This window comes from Hemitrygon akajei, chromosome 14 (genome assembly GCF_048418815.1).
Source record: "Hemitrygon akajei chromosome 14, sHemAka1.3, whole genome shotgun sequence".
Classification (NCBI taxonomy): domain Eukaryota; kingdom Metazoa; phylum Chordata; class Chondrichthyes; order Myliobatiformes; family Dasyatidae; genus Hemitrygon; species Hemitrygon akajei.
In genome coordinates this window covers 33,456,063-33,472,308 of record NC_133137.1, presented here as the reverse complement: position 1 = coordinate 33,472,308, position 16,246 = coordinate 33,456,063, and the positions used below count along the sequence as shown (strand labels likewise).

Below are 16,246 nucleotides of genomic sequence, written 5' to 3'. Positions count from 1 at the left end.
TTCTCCCTTATTAGAGAGAGAGAGAGAGAGAGAGAGAGAGAGCCTATGTTATGTCGTATACCGGGTGAAATGCGAAGTTTTTGGGGTAACTGCAAGTCTGTGTCTTTGCTATTGCTTTGCTCACACTTGAGTGCTCGGTGGCAGATGCAGTTGCTCTTTTTTGCCAGTGGGGGAAGGGGGTATTGTTGCTTGCTACTGCTTATGCACAGGAGGGAGGAGAGCTGGGGGGGGGTACTTCAGGGTTCTAACATTTAACTGTCGTTCATTCCTTGGGTGCTTCTCTGTTTTCGTGGATGGTTGCGAAGAAAAAGCATTTCAGGATGTATATTGTATAACTTTCTCTGACATTAAATTGGATCTTTGAACCTTTGAACCATTCAACAATTATAAAGAATAAAGAATTATATAAAGTTAGAAGTATTATATGGAATAAATGTACATAAAACATAAATACAAACACATATCTACAAGGTAAGCAGCATTATTAAAGAGTTTCTTAAAGTGTTTAAAGTGAAATGCTGATGTAATGGATACAGAGGGGTGTGGTGGGCTAATTATAATGGTTAATCAGATTAACCTCCTGGGGAAAGGAACTTTTAAAATGGTGTGATATTTTGGCGTGAATAGCTAAATAGTGAAAAGGATCTTCAGAAAAATTATCTTCATCATCCCTGATACTTGTACCTGCTGGAAGCCCGACAGTGTTTATTGGCTATATAGCGCTATCCAGAAGGGAGCTTGTGGAAAAGGTAATCACGAGGAAACCTGCAGATGCTGGAAATTGAAACAACACACACAAAATGCTGGTGGAACGCAGGAGGCCAGGCAGCATCTATAGGGAGAAGCACTGTGGACGTTTTGGGCCGAGACCCTTCGTCGGGACTAACTGAAAGGAAAGATAGTAAGAGATTTGAAAGTAGGAGGGGGAGGGGGGAAATGCAAAATGATAGGAGAAGACCGGAGGGGGTGGGAAAGGTGATTGGCAAAAGGGATACAGAGCTGGAGAAGGGAAATGATCTTGGGACGGGAGGCCTAGGGAGAAAGGGGGAGGGGAGCACCAGAGGGAGATGGAGAACAGGCAGAGTGATGGGCAGAAAGAGAGAAAAAAAGGGAGGGGGAAAAAAGCTAAATATATCAGGGATGGGGTAAGAAGGGGAGGAGGGGCATTAACAGAAGTTAGAGAAGTCAATGTTCATGCCATCAGGTTGGAGGCTACCCAGCCGGTATATAAGGTGTTGTTCCTCCAACCTGAGTGTGGCTTCATCTTGACAGTAGAGGAGGCCATGGATAGACATATCAGAATGGGAATGGGACGTGGAATTAAAATGTGTGGCCACTGGGAGATCCTGCTTTCTCTGGCGGACAGAGCGTAGCTGTTCAGCAAAACAGTCTCCCAGTCTGCATAGGGTCTCACCAATATATAAAAGGCCACACCGGGAGCACCGGACGCAGTATACCACACCAGCCGACTCACAGGTGAAGTGTCACCTCACCTGGAAGGACTGTCTGGGGCCCTGAATGGTGGTGACGGAGGAAGTGTAAGGGCAGGTGTAGCACTTTACTTCATTGTCACCAAACAATTGATACTAGAGCGTACAATCATCACAGCAATATTTGATTCTGCGCTTTGCGCTCCCTGAAGTACAAATCGAAGTAAATATAATAAAAATTTAAATTATAAATCATAATTAGAAAATAGAAAAGGGAAAGTAAGGTAGTGCAAGTCAGGTCCGGATATTTGGAAGGTACGGCCCAGATTCGGGTCAGGATCCATTCAGCAGTCTTATCACAGTTGGAAAGAATTTGTTCCCAAATCTGGCCATACGAATCTTCAAGCTCCTGAACCTTCTCCCGGAGGGAAGAGAGGCAAAAAGGGTGTTGACTGGGTGGGTCATGTCCTTGATTATCCTGGCAGCACTGCTCTGACAGCGTGAGGTGTAAAGTGAGTCCAAGGATGGAAGATTGGTTTGTGTGATGTGCTGGGCTATGTTCACGATCTTCTGCAGCTTCTTCTGGTCTTGGACAGGACAACTTCCATACCAGGTTGTGATGCACTCTAGAAGAATTAGTGAGGGTTTTAGGGGACAGGCCAAATTTCTTCAGCACTTGTTCCGCTTACAAAGTTAAGTGCCAGGAGGGAGATCGGTGGGAAGGGATGGGGGGAACGAATAGACAAGGGAGACGCGTAGGGAGCAATCCCTGCAGAAAGCAGAAGGGGGGGAGGGGAAGATGTGCTTGGTAGTGGGATCCCGTTGGAGGTGGCGGAAGTTATGGAGAATTAAAGGTTGGACCTGGAGGCTGGTGGGGTGGTAGGTGAGGACAAGGGGAACCCTATCCCGAGTGGGGTGGTGGGCAGATGGGGTGAGGGCAGATGTGCGGGAAATGGGAGAGATGTGTTTGAGACCAGAGTTGATGGTGGAAGAAGGGAAGCCCCTTTGTTTAAAAAAGGAAGACACCTCCTTCGTCCTGGAATGAAAAGTCTCATCCTGAGAGCAGATGCAGTGGAGATGGAGGAATTGCAAGAAGGGGATAGCATTTTTGTAAGAGACAGGGTGGGAAGAGGAATAGTCCAGGTAGCTGTGAGAGTCTGTAAGCTTATAGCAGATATACTTTCCTTACACTTCCTCCCTCACCACCATTCAGGGCCCCAGACAGTCCTTCCAGGTAAGGCGACACTTCACCTGTGAGTCGGCTGGTGTGGTATACTGCATCCAGTGCTCCTGGTGTGGCCTTTTATATACTGGTGAGACCTGATGCAGACTGGGAGACCGTTTCGCTGAACAGCTACGCTCTGCTCGCCAGAGAAAGCAGGATCTCCCAGTGGCCACACATTTTAATTCCACGTCCCATTCCCATTCTGATATGTCTATCCATGGCCTCCTCTACTGTCAAGATGAAGCCACACTCAGGTTGGAGGAACAACACCTTATATACCGGCTGGGTAGCCTCCAACCTGATGGCATGAACATTGACTTCTCTAACTTCTGTTAATGCCCCTCCTCCCCTTCTTACCCTATCCCCGATATATTTAGTTTTTTCCCCCCCTCCCTTTTTTTCCTCTCTTTCTGCCCAACACTCTGCCTGTTCTCCATCTCCCTCTGGCGCTCCCCTCCCCCTTTCCTTCTCCCTAGGCCTCCCGTCCCATGATCCTTTCCCTTCTCTAGCTTTGTATCCCTTTTGCCAATCACCTTTCCGGCTCTCAGCTTCACCCCACCCCCTCCGGTCTTATCCTATCATTTCGCATTTCCCCCTCCCCCTCCTACTTTCAAGTCTCTTACTATCTTTCCTTTCAGTTAGTCCTGACGAAGGGTCTCGGCCCGAAACGGCCACAGTGCTTCTCCCTATAGATGCTGCCTGGCCTGCTGCGTTCCACCAGCATTTTGTGTGTGTTGTGGAAAAGGTAGTTTGTTGGGATAGTAGCGATTTTTCTAGCCAGCTTCATTGTCATGGACACATACAAGTTCTGCAGTGATGGTAGACTGCTGCCAATGACCTCTACAGCGGTTCAGTGGCTATGGATTTTGTTGTACCATCTGACATTCAAGCATTACTATCTCTCTATTTTGGTCAATATTCTTTACTCAAGTAATACTGCCCAAAACAATTTAGCTATTCAGAAAAGCTCTTTGCTGTTAAGAGTATAGATGGCCATTTTGTTTTAGAACAAGAAATAATTAAGTTTTAAAACCAATTTTTGAGAGCAGCCCAAAAGACACATCAGCATTGAAATTTACATATCTAAGCCTTACAGTACTAATAATTTAAAAGTCCAATAAGTTACTGACAGCTCCCAACAATCAAGGTGGCACAAAGGAGAGCCAAGATGTATTTCATCTCCCAGTGACACTCGGATGGAAACAATACATGATTCTAATTGTGATTAATTAACAGACTGGATTAACTCACTACTAATCAAAATAAGGCCAAGTACAGAAAAGTCAGTAGGCTAATTCTCAATTTACGTTCATCTTTTTATGTTCATATACAAACCTCATTGAAGTGATAGTCATGGAAGAATGGTATACTGTTTTCCAGTTTTCCTTGCTGACTATCTTCTATCTCACTCTGCCATTTCTGCTCAAGCTCTGCTACGCTCTACAAGACAATATATTAACATTATTGCTAGAGCATCTTTAAGCATACATCAAGTAAGAAAACATCTGGATACCTATCCAGGAGTGATAAGTTTTCTGTTTGTAGAAATAAAGGGTATTCAACTAAAGTGTACTTGCATGTACCTGGATTTTCAGAAAGCCTTTGACAAGGTGCCACACGAGACTGCTTAACAAGCTATGAGCACATGGTAAAGATTCGACCATGGATAAAGCAGTGGCTGATTGGCAGGAGGCAAAGAGTGGGAATAAAGGAAGCCTTTTCTGGCTGGCTGCCAGTGACTAGAGGTGTTCCAAAGGGGTTTGTGTTGGGACTGATTCTTTTATGGTATATGTCAATGATTTGGATGATGGAATTGATGGCTTTGTTGCAAAGTTTGCAGATGATATGAAAAAAGATGTTGGGGCAGATAATTCTGAGGAAGTAGGGAGGCTACAGAAGGACTTAGACAGATTAGGAGAATGGGCTAAGAAATGGCAGATGGAATACAGTATCAGGAAATGTATGGTCATACACTTTGGTAGAAGAAATAAAAGGGTTGATTATTCTCTAAATTGAAAGAAAATACAAAAAACTGAGGTGCAAGGGGACTTGGGAGTCCTTGTGCAGAATTCCCTAAAAGTTAATTTGCAGGTTGAGTCTGTGGTGAGGAAGGCAAGTGCAATGCTAGCATTCATTTCAAAAGGTCTAGAAAATAAAAACAAGGATGTAACATTGAAACTTTATAAAGCACTGGTGAGGCCTCACCTAGAATACTGTGAACAGGTTTGAGCCACTCAACTTCAAAAGGATGTGCTGAAACTGGAGAGGATTCAAAGGAGATTTGTGAAAATTATTCCAGGATTTAATGGCTTGTCACATGAAGAGCATTTGATGACTCAGGGCCTGTATTCACTAGAATTCAGAAGAATGAGGCATGACCTCATTGCAACCTATCGAATGGTAAAAGGCCTTGATAGAGTGAATGTGGAGAGGATATTTCCTTTGGTGGGAGAGACTAAAACCAGAGGGCACAGCCTTAGAATAGAGGGGTCTCCTTTTAGAACAGAGGCGAAGAGGAATTTCTTTAGCTAGAGAGTAGTGAATCTGTGGAATTCTTTGCCATAGGTAGCCATGGAGGACTAGACCTTATGTATATTTAAGGCAGAGCTTGATAGATTCTTGACTGATCAGAGTATGAAAGGATATGGGGAGAAGGCAGGAGAGTGGGGCTGAAAGGGAAATTGGATCAGCTATGATGAAATGGCAGAGCAGACTCAATGGGCCAAATGGCCTAATTCTGCTCCTATATCTTATGGTCTTTTAGCTAGGTTATAATTGTGTAATCAAGATGAGACACTCAGTCTAAGCTGGATTTTTCATTTGTGTAGTGGAACCGGATTGAGAGAAATGTTGCTGAACATTTCTTCACTGTTTGCTATTCGTATCACTAAAAAAAAGACAAAGTTAATATATTGCAACATTAATTCATGGACTTCCATCACAGGCAAAATTTCTGATCGTATTTGAATTCATATTTAGGAATGTATCAGGAAAAAAAATGAAGATTCCATCGATCTACTTCCTCCAAATCCTCCATTTCATTCTCCCTTCCCAAAATTAGCACTGCCTCTACTCTAAAACCATCGAAAACAAACATACAATGTTCTTTTGTGTTCCGAACAATACCTGAAGTTGCCTCTCCATAGCATTTAGCTTTTTAAAAGTCTCCCCCATTATTTTACACAAAAGGTCATATTCTTCCAAGTGCTCTTCACGATATTGGAAATTAATCAGAGACTGCAGTGCATCAATCAGATTCAAATGCTTGATCACACATGACACGACCATTTCTTCCATCACATCAGGTTGAATCACTTCCCTGCAAACAAGGAGGAAATAATCAGAATCAGAATCAGACTTTAATCGCCAAGTACCTATGCACATACAAGGAATTTACTTCCGGCAGATGTTGCCTCTCTGCTCATAACAATAATAATGATAAATATAAATGAAAATATAGATTATACATACAGGTAGTGCAATCCAAGTAATAGTTAGCCGGCAGTTAACTGTTCAGCAAAGTGACCGCAGTAGGGAAAAAACTTCTCCAATGCCTATTAGTCTTAGTCTGGAGGGATCTGAAGCACCTACCAGACGGTCAGCAGGATCTACATAATCACACTTAAATTTTTCTTAATATAAAAAAGTAGTTGAATAATTTCAAGGTGGATAATTAAAATTTTAGCTATTCCATAAATGGTATCTTAGTCCAAAAAAATATATACCTACCAAAGCTTTTAAATAAGCATAGCTTATTGCAGCCTAATGCAATGACCCTAATCTTTCTCCAGCATGTGATCAGCCTATTTTAAAAAAACCTATTATATTTGGGAATACATAATCATAGGAATCCAGAAAGAAAATGGAATTGATAAATGCTTACAACTTGAAAAATGGGATTCCAACTCTTATGGTCAAGGTGTAATGCAAAAGAAAGAGGGGCACTATGCGGAATGATTTATTATTACTCTATTAAGCCGTTACCTTTGTAATGATAGAAATTTTGCTGTTACTTCTGTCAAAATGAACATCTCACAAGGTAATACACGAAAAATACTGGAGGAACTTAGCAGCTCTGGCAGCAATTATGGAAAAGAGTGAACAGTCGGCGTTTTGGACCGAGACCCTTAATTAGGATTCACAAGGTATCCTGCATGGTGTTAAAATCACAAAAAAAATCTCAGCTTTGATCACTAGCCTTTACTAATTGATCTATTCTGGGATAATGATATATTTGCTACAGTGGCCTTCCTTGCCTTGAGAATGGGAAGGTAGAAAGGGAATTCAGCATACTTTCCAGATTGTTATCCCGTAACTTTTGCAACGAGATATAGAAATGCACAGAGGTCATTAAAGAACTAATTCAAACTTAGTTGAAAAATCCAAGAACTTTTATCAAACCTGGAAGAACATTATAGAATTAAATGATTAGCTAAAATATTCAACATACAATCTCTTCCAATTAACATCTACACTTTCACTACTGGAAGAGTACTGAAGTACATTTGTCGATAATACAGTCAGCCCTCCTTATCCACGAGGGATTGGTTCCGGGACCTCTCGTGGATACCAAAAAACACGGATGCTCAAGTCCCTTATTCAACCTGTCTCAATGGACCTTGGGACCCAGTGGAACCCCAGACCTTATTTAACCTGTCTCAGTGCAGTGGGCATTAGTACTCGGCAGCGGAGCTCTGAATTTGCAGTGTTTCTGTTCACGAAAATAATCACGATTGACAATAAAGTGGAAATAATAAAGCAATCAGAAAGAGGTGAAACATCATCGGTCATTGAAAAAGCGTTAGGCTACAGTCGGTCAATGATCTGAACAATTTTAAAGGATAAAGTGAGAAAGGCCCTGCCCCGATGAAAGCTACAATTATTACTAAGCAACGTAGTGGTTTAATTAACACAACACACAAAAAATGCTGGTGGAACACAGCAGGCCAGGCAGCATCTGTAAGGAGAAGCACTGTTGATGTTTCGGGCCGAGACTCTTCGTCAGGACTGTTTGCTCATGTAGTGGTTTAATTATTGGGTTTTTGATTCTCCACATTAACTTGGCACGGATGGACAGAGCGCTCGGGAGCGATCTGTCACTGGATCTCCTAGTGCTGAAATATACGTTCTTAAGTGTTTTATATGCATAGAAAGGTAAAATATATACTATATACTAAGACAAATGTTTGACTAACTGACGCTAAATAATACTGGATGTACCTGTTCCGACTTACTTAATAAGAGAACTTCGATTTTTATTTTTGATCCCGATCCATGATAACCTACGCACATCCTCCCATATACTTTAAATCATCTCTTGATTACTTATAATACTTAATACAATGTAAATGCTGTGCAAAATAGTTGTTATACTGCATTGTTTAGGAAATAATGACAAGAAAAAAAGTCTGTTCATGCTCAAACAACAAGTGCTTCTGGGTTTTCTCAATTCGCGGTTGGTTGAATTTGCGCATGCGGAACTCGCCGATAAGGAGGGCCAACTGTATATACTGACAAGTAAAAGACTCTATGGAGACCACCTCTGTCTGTCGATGGAGTAGCAGTAATTCTGTGCTGCTCTTAGTTTTCTCTCTCTCCCCCCCCCAGCTTAAATTTTGAATTTATAATTTTTAATTGCTGATTCTTGAAGGGGAGTAATATGTCCACGAGAAGTGGGAAGAATTTGCATTAATCTACTGACAAAGGGAATGGAAAAAGTGATGGAAAAGGAAAGATGCCGAAGGAAAGATCTGATGAAATGCCATCAAGGGCTGGCGACATCGTTCGGACATCTAATTTAATTTAAGAACAGAATACGGTAATTAAAGATCAACTGGAAAAGAATAATAATGAAATGAAGTTATTTCTGGGAAATCTTAAAGATGTGGAAACTCAAGTTACTAAACGCGAAGAGGAATTGAAGTTAACCAAGCAGAAATTGTCTGAAACTACAACCTGTTTGCAAAAATATCATGATAAGATTATAGATTTAGAAACTGGGTCTGCCGAAACAATATACGAATTGTTGGATTACAAGAAGAAGCTGAAAATGGAGATTTAACAGTTTACTTTGGTAAGCTCTTTCATATTTTATTTCTGACTATTTTATCAAAGCCTCCTGCTATTGAAAGAGCACACAAACTTTTGAAATTTAAAAACTCAAGCAGACCAAGAGTTATTTTGGTTGTTTTCATCAGTTTAAAATTAAAAATCAAATAATGCGGCAGGCAAAAAAACACAGATTTTTCAGATTTAATGAATTTGAGTTCCATTTTTATGAAGATTACCCGAAAGTAGTAATGGAACAAAGATCAAGATTTGCTTCGGTAATGAAACAAGCATATGATAAGAAATTATTTCCAACTCTGAGATATCCAACAAGAATGAAAGTTTCTCCTCCTAATTCTTCTTCATGTACTTTCTTTGACTCCAAAGCCGCGCTGGATTTTGTTCAGGCTATACCTATCACCGTCACTGATGTTACTACCGAATGAACTATCTGAAAAGCTGTTTGATTATTTGTATATTATTCATAGTTTAAAAAGAAGATATATGAAGGCTATTTGGATATTTTACTGAGAGATTAATAAAAGAAGATAAGAAAACCTGCTTATTATTATATCCTATTGGATTTCTTTTTGGAAAGAAGATTTATGGCTCAAGTTTGACTGTTTAAATGGTTAATTAGATATTTGACTGAGAAAAGAGGATAAAGGGATTTGTTCCTTTTATTAAATATTTGGTTTTAATGTTTCTTTTTCGGGCTTTTCGGAGGGTGGGCGGGTTTACAGGTAGGAGTTTTTTCCCCCATTCGGTGGTTCCAGAGCATGCCTATTTTCTATGTGCTTGTATTCCTCATCACCGCCATCTTTGATAATCCCATATTGGTATGTGCTCTGCGCATGTATAAAGTAAATTAGAATAAATTTATACTATGGCAGTCAAACGGATTAATGTAATAAGTTGGAATGTACGTGGTTGGAATCATCCTATCAAACAAAAAAAGACTTAAAATTATTAATCGATTCCAATCTGATATAATTTTTGCTCAGGAGACACATATCAAGGCGGGAGATCAAAATAGGTTTTTTAGATGGTGGAATGGCCTGCAATTCCATGCTACTTCGCAAAGTAAAACTAAGGGCGTATCTATCTTTATTAAATCTAATATATTTACTCAAGAGGATATTGAATCAGACGCTAATGGTAGATATTTAATTGTTAAAGGAGTGATTTGTAATAGAAAGGCTGTTTTGGTTAATTTGTATGGTCCCAATTTAGATGATCCTTCCTTTTTAAAAAAGTATTTGCTTTATTGTCAGATTTAAATGAGTATTTGTTAATAATGGGTGGGGATTGATAAGAGTTCAACTAATCAGAGACTTCCAAACCGCTCTGCATCAGTTATCAACTCCTTTTTGATTGATTTTGGGTTGATCAAACTATGGAGGCATTTACACCCTAATTATAGAGAATATTCCTTCTTTTCGCAATGTCTACAAAAATATTCCAGGATTGATTATATTATAATTGATCCCCGCCTTTTGCCCAATGTTAAAAACTGTGAATATGACGCTATTGCTATATCTGATCACGCGCCTTTGAGTTTGTCCTTTGAATTTGACGATGTCATTTTTGTCTGTCCACCATGGCGCATGTCTCAGACTTTATTGCAAAACTCTGATTTTATCAGTTTATTGAAAGCCAGATAAAAGAATTTTTTTCTTTTTAATTATATAGGAGGTACCTCCCAATTAATTATATGGGATACATTCAAAGCATTTTTATGTGGTCAGATTATTTCTTATTCAGCTAAACTCAAAAAACAGACAAAAGCAGAATTAGATAAAATTTCAAAACAAATTAAAGATTTAGATAATGTCTATGCGGTTTCCCCTAATATTGACTTATTTTTTAAAAAAAGGTGGAACTTCAATCACAATATAATCTATTATTAACTCATCCAATCGAAGGTTATCTACTTAAGTTAAAGAGCCAATTTTATATGTTTGAAGATAAAAATAATAAATTACTTGCATTTCAATTAAAATCGGCTGGATCCAAAAGGCAAATTTTGAAAATTCGTAGAAAGGATGGTATCCTGGCTCGGGAATATGAAGAAATCAATAAGATTTTCCAAGATTTTTATACAGAACTTTATAAATCTCAATCTTCAGTAGATTCTTCTGAAATGAATGCTTTTTTATGAAAGATTGTTTTCCCTAAAATGTCTGCTGAGGATCAAAAATTACTGAATCCGGAATTCATAAAGCTACTTTTTCAATGCAATCTGGTAAGGCCCCGGGACTTGATGGCTATCTTGTAGAATTTTCTAAAAAATTTGGAAAACTGTTTTCTCCATATATGTTGGAGAAGTTTAAAGATTCTTTTGTGAAAAGTGACTTACCCTCTACTTTCTATGAAGTTTCTATTTCTTTAATCCTCAAAAAGGATAAAGATCCGACTGATTGTGCCTCATACAGACCCATTTCATTACTGAATGTTGATGCTAAGATTCTCTCAAAGATAATGGCCAATCAGTTGGAGAGTATTTTGGGTAAAATCATTTTTAAAGATCAAACAGGTTTTATAAAGAGTTGTTATTCTTTTTCAAATGTTCAGAGATTATTTAACATTATATATTCACCCTCTTCTAAAACTCCACAATGTGTTATATCTTTGGATGCTAAAAAAGCATTTGATTGAGTTGAATGGAAATATTTATTTAATGTTTTAGAAAAATTTGGTTTTGGTATTAATTTTAATAATTGGATTAAAATGATATATAAAGCTCCTGTTGCTACTGTTGTCACCAATAACTGTAGGTCTCCCCTTTTTCAGCTATCACGGGGGACAAGACAAGGTTGTCCATTAAGTCCTTTGTTATTTAACTCAATATCAGAACCCCTTGCTATTGCTCTTCGTGAAGCTAGAAATATTCATGGGATTTTTATGAATGAGACCATGCACAAGATCTCTATGTTGATGATTTATTGATATATATATCTAAGCCTGAAGAATCTATTCCTGCTTTGCTAAAATTATTTGACAAATTTAGAGATTTTTCAGGATATAATATAAATTTTAGTAGAAGTGAATTACTTCCTTTAAATGAATTTGTCTCTATATATGATAATATTCCTTTCAAAGTTATGGATTCTTTTAGATATTTAGGTGTCAGAATTACAAAAAAAAATAAGGATCTTTATAAAGCTAATTTTCCTCCTTTTTTTAAAAATTAGTTTTTTAAATACATTTTCTACATAGCTACAGATAAAAAAAACCCAGATCAAAATGAAGAACATTGATACAGTGCAAAAATAAACATATAATAATAATGTGATACAAAGAAAGATAATTGAGAAAGCACCCAAATTGAAGACATGTAAAATTAGTATCCTCCCCAAGCCCTGCAACAAAAAAACTCCAGACCAACCACAACACAATATAGAGAATATAAATCAGGACAATCAAACCCCCAAAACGGTAAGTACACTTAGCAACAGAAGATATTAATGCCTACTACCAAAGAAAAAGGAGCTGAAAGCAAGGGACCGGAAAAAAAACCTTAGTTAAGAGGAAGGTTATGAAAGTACTCACTAAAAGGTCCCCAGACCTTATGGAACTTTAAATCCGAATTAAAAACTGAATAATGAATTTTTTCAAGGTCTAAGCAGGCCATAATATCGTTAAGCCATTGAGCATGTGTGGGCGGGGCAACATCTCTCCATCTAAGGAGGATTAAACGTCTAGCCAGGAGAGAGGCAAAAGATAATATTCGAACTCAGACGTAAATCTGTCTCACCCCAGAAACCAAACAAAGCAATTAAAGGGTTAGGTTCTAGGTGGTGATTCAGAATATACGATAACGTTATGAAGACATCTTTCCAAAATTTCTCCAAGCTAGGACAAAACCAGAACATATGAATGAGAGAGGCCTCGCCCCTTTTGCATTTATCACAAAGCGGACTGATGGTAGGGTAAAATCGAGATAATTTAGATTTAGACATATGGGCTCTATGAACAATCTTAAACTGTAAAAGGCAATGGCAAGCACAAAGAGAGGTTGAATTAACCGATTTGAGAATCGAGTCCCAAGCCTCATCAGATAAGGAGGTATTTAAATCATGCTCCCATGCCATTTTAATTTTATCCACAGGGGCACGTCGTAAGGCTGCTAATTTATCACGAATAAATGATATTAAACCTTTACCTAGTGGATTAATAGAAAGAAATAAGTCCATAACATTTTTCTCAGACATTTCAGGGAAGTTAGGGATTAAAGGAGTAATAAAGTGTCTAATTTGGAGATATCTAAAAAAATGAGCATTGGGCAGATTGAACTTAGAGAGCTGTTGAAAAGAAGCGAAGCGATTATCAATAAAAAGATCTTCAAAATGTCTAATGCCCTTCCTATACCAAACATGGAATGCTGAGTCATATGTAGTAGGTAAAAAAAGGTGATTATGTAAGATAGGGCTAGAAAAGGAAAAACCATGGAAACCATAAAATTTCCTAAACTGAGCCCATATACGCAAAGTGTGTCTAACAAGAGGATTAACTATTAATCTGGACAAACTACTAGGGAGTACAGAGCCGAGAAGTGCAGAGATAGATAATTCTTTAGTGGAGCTCAACTCCATTGCCACCCAATTAGGGCACTCAGGTTGGCCATGGAAAAAAAGACCAAAAGGTAGCACAACGTATATTGGCTGCCCAATAATATAAACGAAAGTTAGGTAAAGCCATGCCACCCTCTTTTTTAGATTTTTGGAGATAAACTTTATTAATTCTAGAGTGCTTATTCTTCCACAGATATGACAAAATAATAGTCTAAGGAATCAAAAAAAGATTTAGGAATAAAAATTGGGATTGATTGAAATAAATATAAAAGTTTAGGGAGAACATACATTTTAACAACATTAATACGACCTACCAAAGACATAGATAGAGGTGACCATTGTAACAGACTCTGTTTAATAGTATATGAAAGATTGGCAAAATTTTCACGAAAGAGATCTTTAAACTTCCTTGTGACTGTAATTCCAAGATAAGTAAATTGATTGTGGACTACTTTAAAAGGGAGATCATGAAATTTTAATTCTTGTGCTTCTTAATTTTCCTCCTTTAGTGGACTCTATGAAGTACTCATTTAGTAGATGGAGCCCACTTACATTTTCGCTTGTTGGTCGTATTCATATAGTTAAAATGATGATTTTATCCAAATTTTTACATTTATTTCAGAATATTCTTGTTTTTTTGACTAAGAAGTTTTTTGATCAGATTGACTCTATTATTCTATCTTTTATTTAGGATAATAAAAGACCAAGGATCAGTAAAAATCATTTACAAAAGTTGAAAAAGGACGGAGGTCTCGCTTTGCCTAATCTAAGAATGTATTATTGGGCTGTTAATTTGCGATATATGTCCTTTTAGTTATATTGGGATGATAGGAATGACCGGCCAATCTGGGTAGATCTGGAACTGAGAGCTGTGAAACAGTTTTATTTAACTTCGTTATTAGGAGTTGCTTTACCTATACAATTAGCTAAAGTTGCTAATTTAAATTTATATCCTGTGGTTTAGCACTCTTTACAAATTTGGCTCCAGTTCCGCAATTTTTTTAATCTTAAAAAATTTAAACTTTGTAGTATAATTTATCATAATTACTTTTTTAAACCTTCCTGGAGTGATCCAATTTTTTTACTTTGGAAAAATAAAGGTATTAAGTCTTTTTTGGACTTATTTAAAGGAGGCAGATTGATGTCCTTTGAACAATTAGTCGATAAATATTCTCTTTCATATTCACACTTTTTACAATATCTTCAAGTTAGACATTTTTTACAAAAATATTTAAGTAATTTTCCTTATGTATTGGAGGCTGACTTGTTAGATACTATTATGAATATGAACCCCTTGATGAAAGGTTCTACTGGAAGAATTTATAATTTATTATTACAATGGGATAAGCGTCCTTTACTTAAGATTAAACAGGATTGGGAGAAAGAACTCAATTTGTCTTTTATATGGGAGGATTGGACGTGGATTCTGAAGTTGGTTAACTCTTCCTCGGTCTGTGCTAGTCATTCACTGATTCAGTTTAAAATTGTACATTGTTACCATTGGACAAAAGAGAGACTTTCTAAAATATTTCCCAATGTTGACAAGTATTGTGATAGATGTAAAACTGAGATAGCTACACTGACACATATGTTCTGATCATGTTCTATATTAAAACCGTTCTGGAAGTCAGTCTTTTTGACAATTTCTAAAGCACTTAGAATCAATTTACAACCTAATAAATTGACTGTGCTTTTTGGAATAATTTCTCAAAATATTCACGGTATTTTTCTGTCTGACCAACATGTTATTGCGTTTGTTACATTGATAGCTAGGAGGGCCATTTTGTTGAAATGGAAGGATATATCTGCTCCTACTTTGTCACAATGGTTCTCTCAAGTAATGCTGTGTCTCAGTTTGGAGAAAATTAGAAGTCAAACTTTTGAACCTTTATTTGATTTTGAGAAGAGACGGGGCTCATTTGCTCATTACTATCATTTCAGTTAACTGATAGATTTCCTCCACGATCTAAATGTAAATTTTGTTTTGATATATTTTTTTCTTCTTGTTGGCGGTTTGATGTTTATTTTTGGAAGCTTTCTATATGACGCATGGCTCCGGGGTTGTGCCCTCAATGGGTTCTTTTTTTTCACCCCTCACTTTTCTTGCTTAATAGGGTTTTTTTAAAATTCACAAAAATTTTCAATCTTTAAGATAATTTTCTTTGAGGCATTGTAAGTGTTCTTACTTCGATGTACCTGTGTATTTTTGAATAATAATAATAATAATAATAATATTAATAAAAACTGAAAAGAAATTAAGACTCTGCTCACTTAATACTTGGCCTGAACTGAGGTCTTGCACGGCCAGAGATTTCCCTGAGCTTTCCCATTATTCCAGGAGGCAGGCGTATTCTCGGCAAATCAAAGTAATGCCCAGCGACTGGAGGAGGTGGTGCAAGTGCATCACAAGGATATGTGAACTCCCGGTCTTCTTCGATAGTTAGTGGCAGAGGTGAAGGACTTGGTGTCAACGCGGGAGATAAGGCACCATTTGCTTCTACCTGCCATTGGCATCTGTCAGCAAAAGATAGGGAAGATTTCTGATGTTCACTTACAACATTAAAAACTGCATGATATCACTTATAAGTTTGCACATTAATTGATCTAAGTCAATGATGGATATGAATTGTTGATAATTTCTGTTAATATTCCTGATTTCTTATGTACAGGACAATCTCCATGAATTAGAAGTTAATCATTTACTCTTCAAGTCTCTGCCATCCCTTTATAGAGAAGTCAATTCCGTTCCCCCACTTGCTTTGTAGGTTTTACCTGAAAACTTGTCAAATGTTTTCTTCCCTACCTAATCAATTTCCCATTGAAGGCCTCAAATAATCATGTTCACCAGTGATGTTTCCTTTGAATCATTTACTTGTGTCTCTAAATCTATGCCTTCTACTCCTTAAAACATGCACGAATAAGAATAACTTCTAATTACTCCATCTAAATCCATGTATAGGTCTATCAAA

The 16,246-nt window shown here is 37.7% G+C and overlaps 1 protein-coding gene across 6 annotated transcripts in view; it reads right to left on the bottom strand.

Annotated features, from left to right (window-relative positions):
* Positions 1-16,246, bottom strand: part of LOC140738468 (probable E3 ubiquitin-protein ligase HECTD4) — a 318,241-nt gene that overhangs the window by 149,581 nt on the left and 152,414 nt on the right. For all 6 annotated transcript variants that reach the window (XM_073065772.1, XM_073065777.1, XM_073065774.1 and 3 more), the window contains exons 25-27: positions 15,549-15,791; positions 5,782-5,974; positions 3,991-4,095 (exon numbers count right to left, since the gene is read on the bottom strand). In XM_073065772.1, coding sequence (XP_072921873.1) covers positions 3,991-4,095; positions 5,782-5,974; positions 15,549-15,791 — 541 coding nt within the window. The remainder of the gene's footprint in view (positions 1-3,990; positions 4,096-5,781; positions 5,975-15,548; positions 15,792-16,246) is intronic.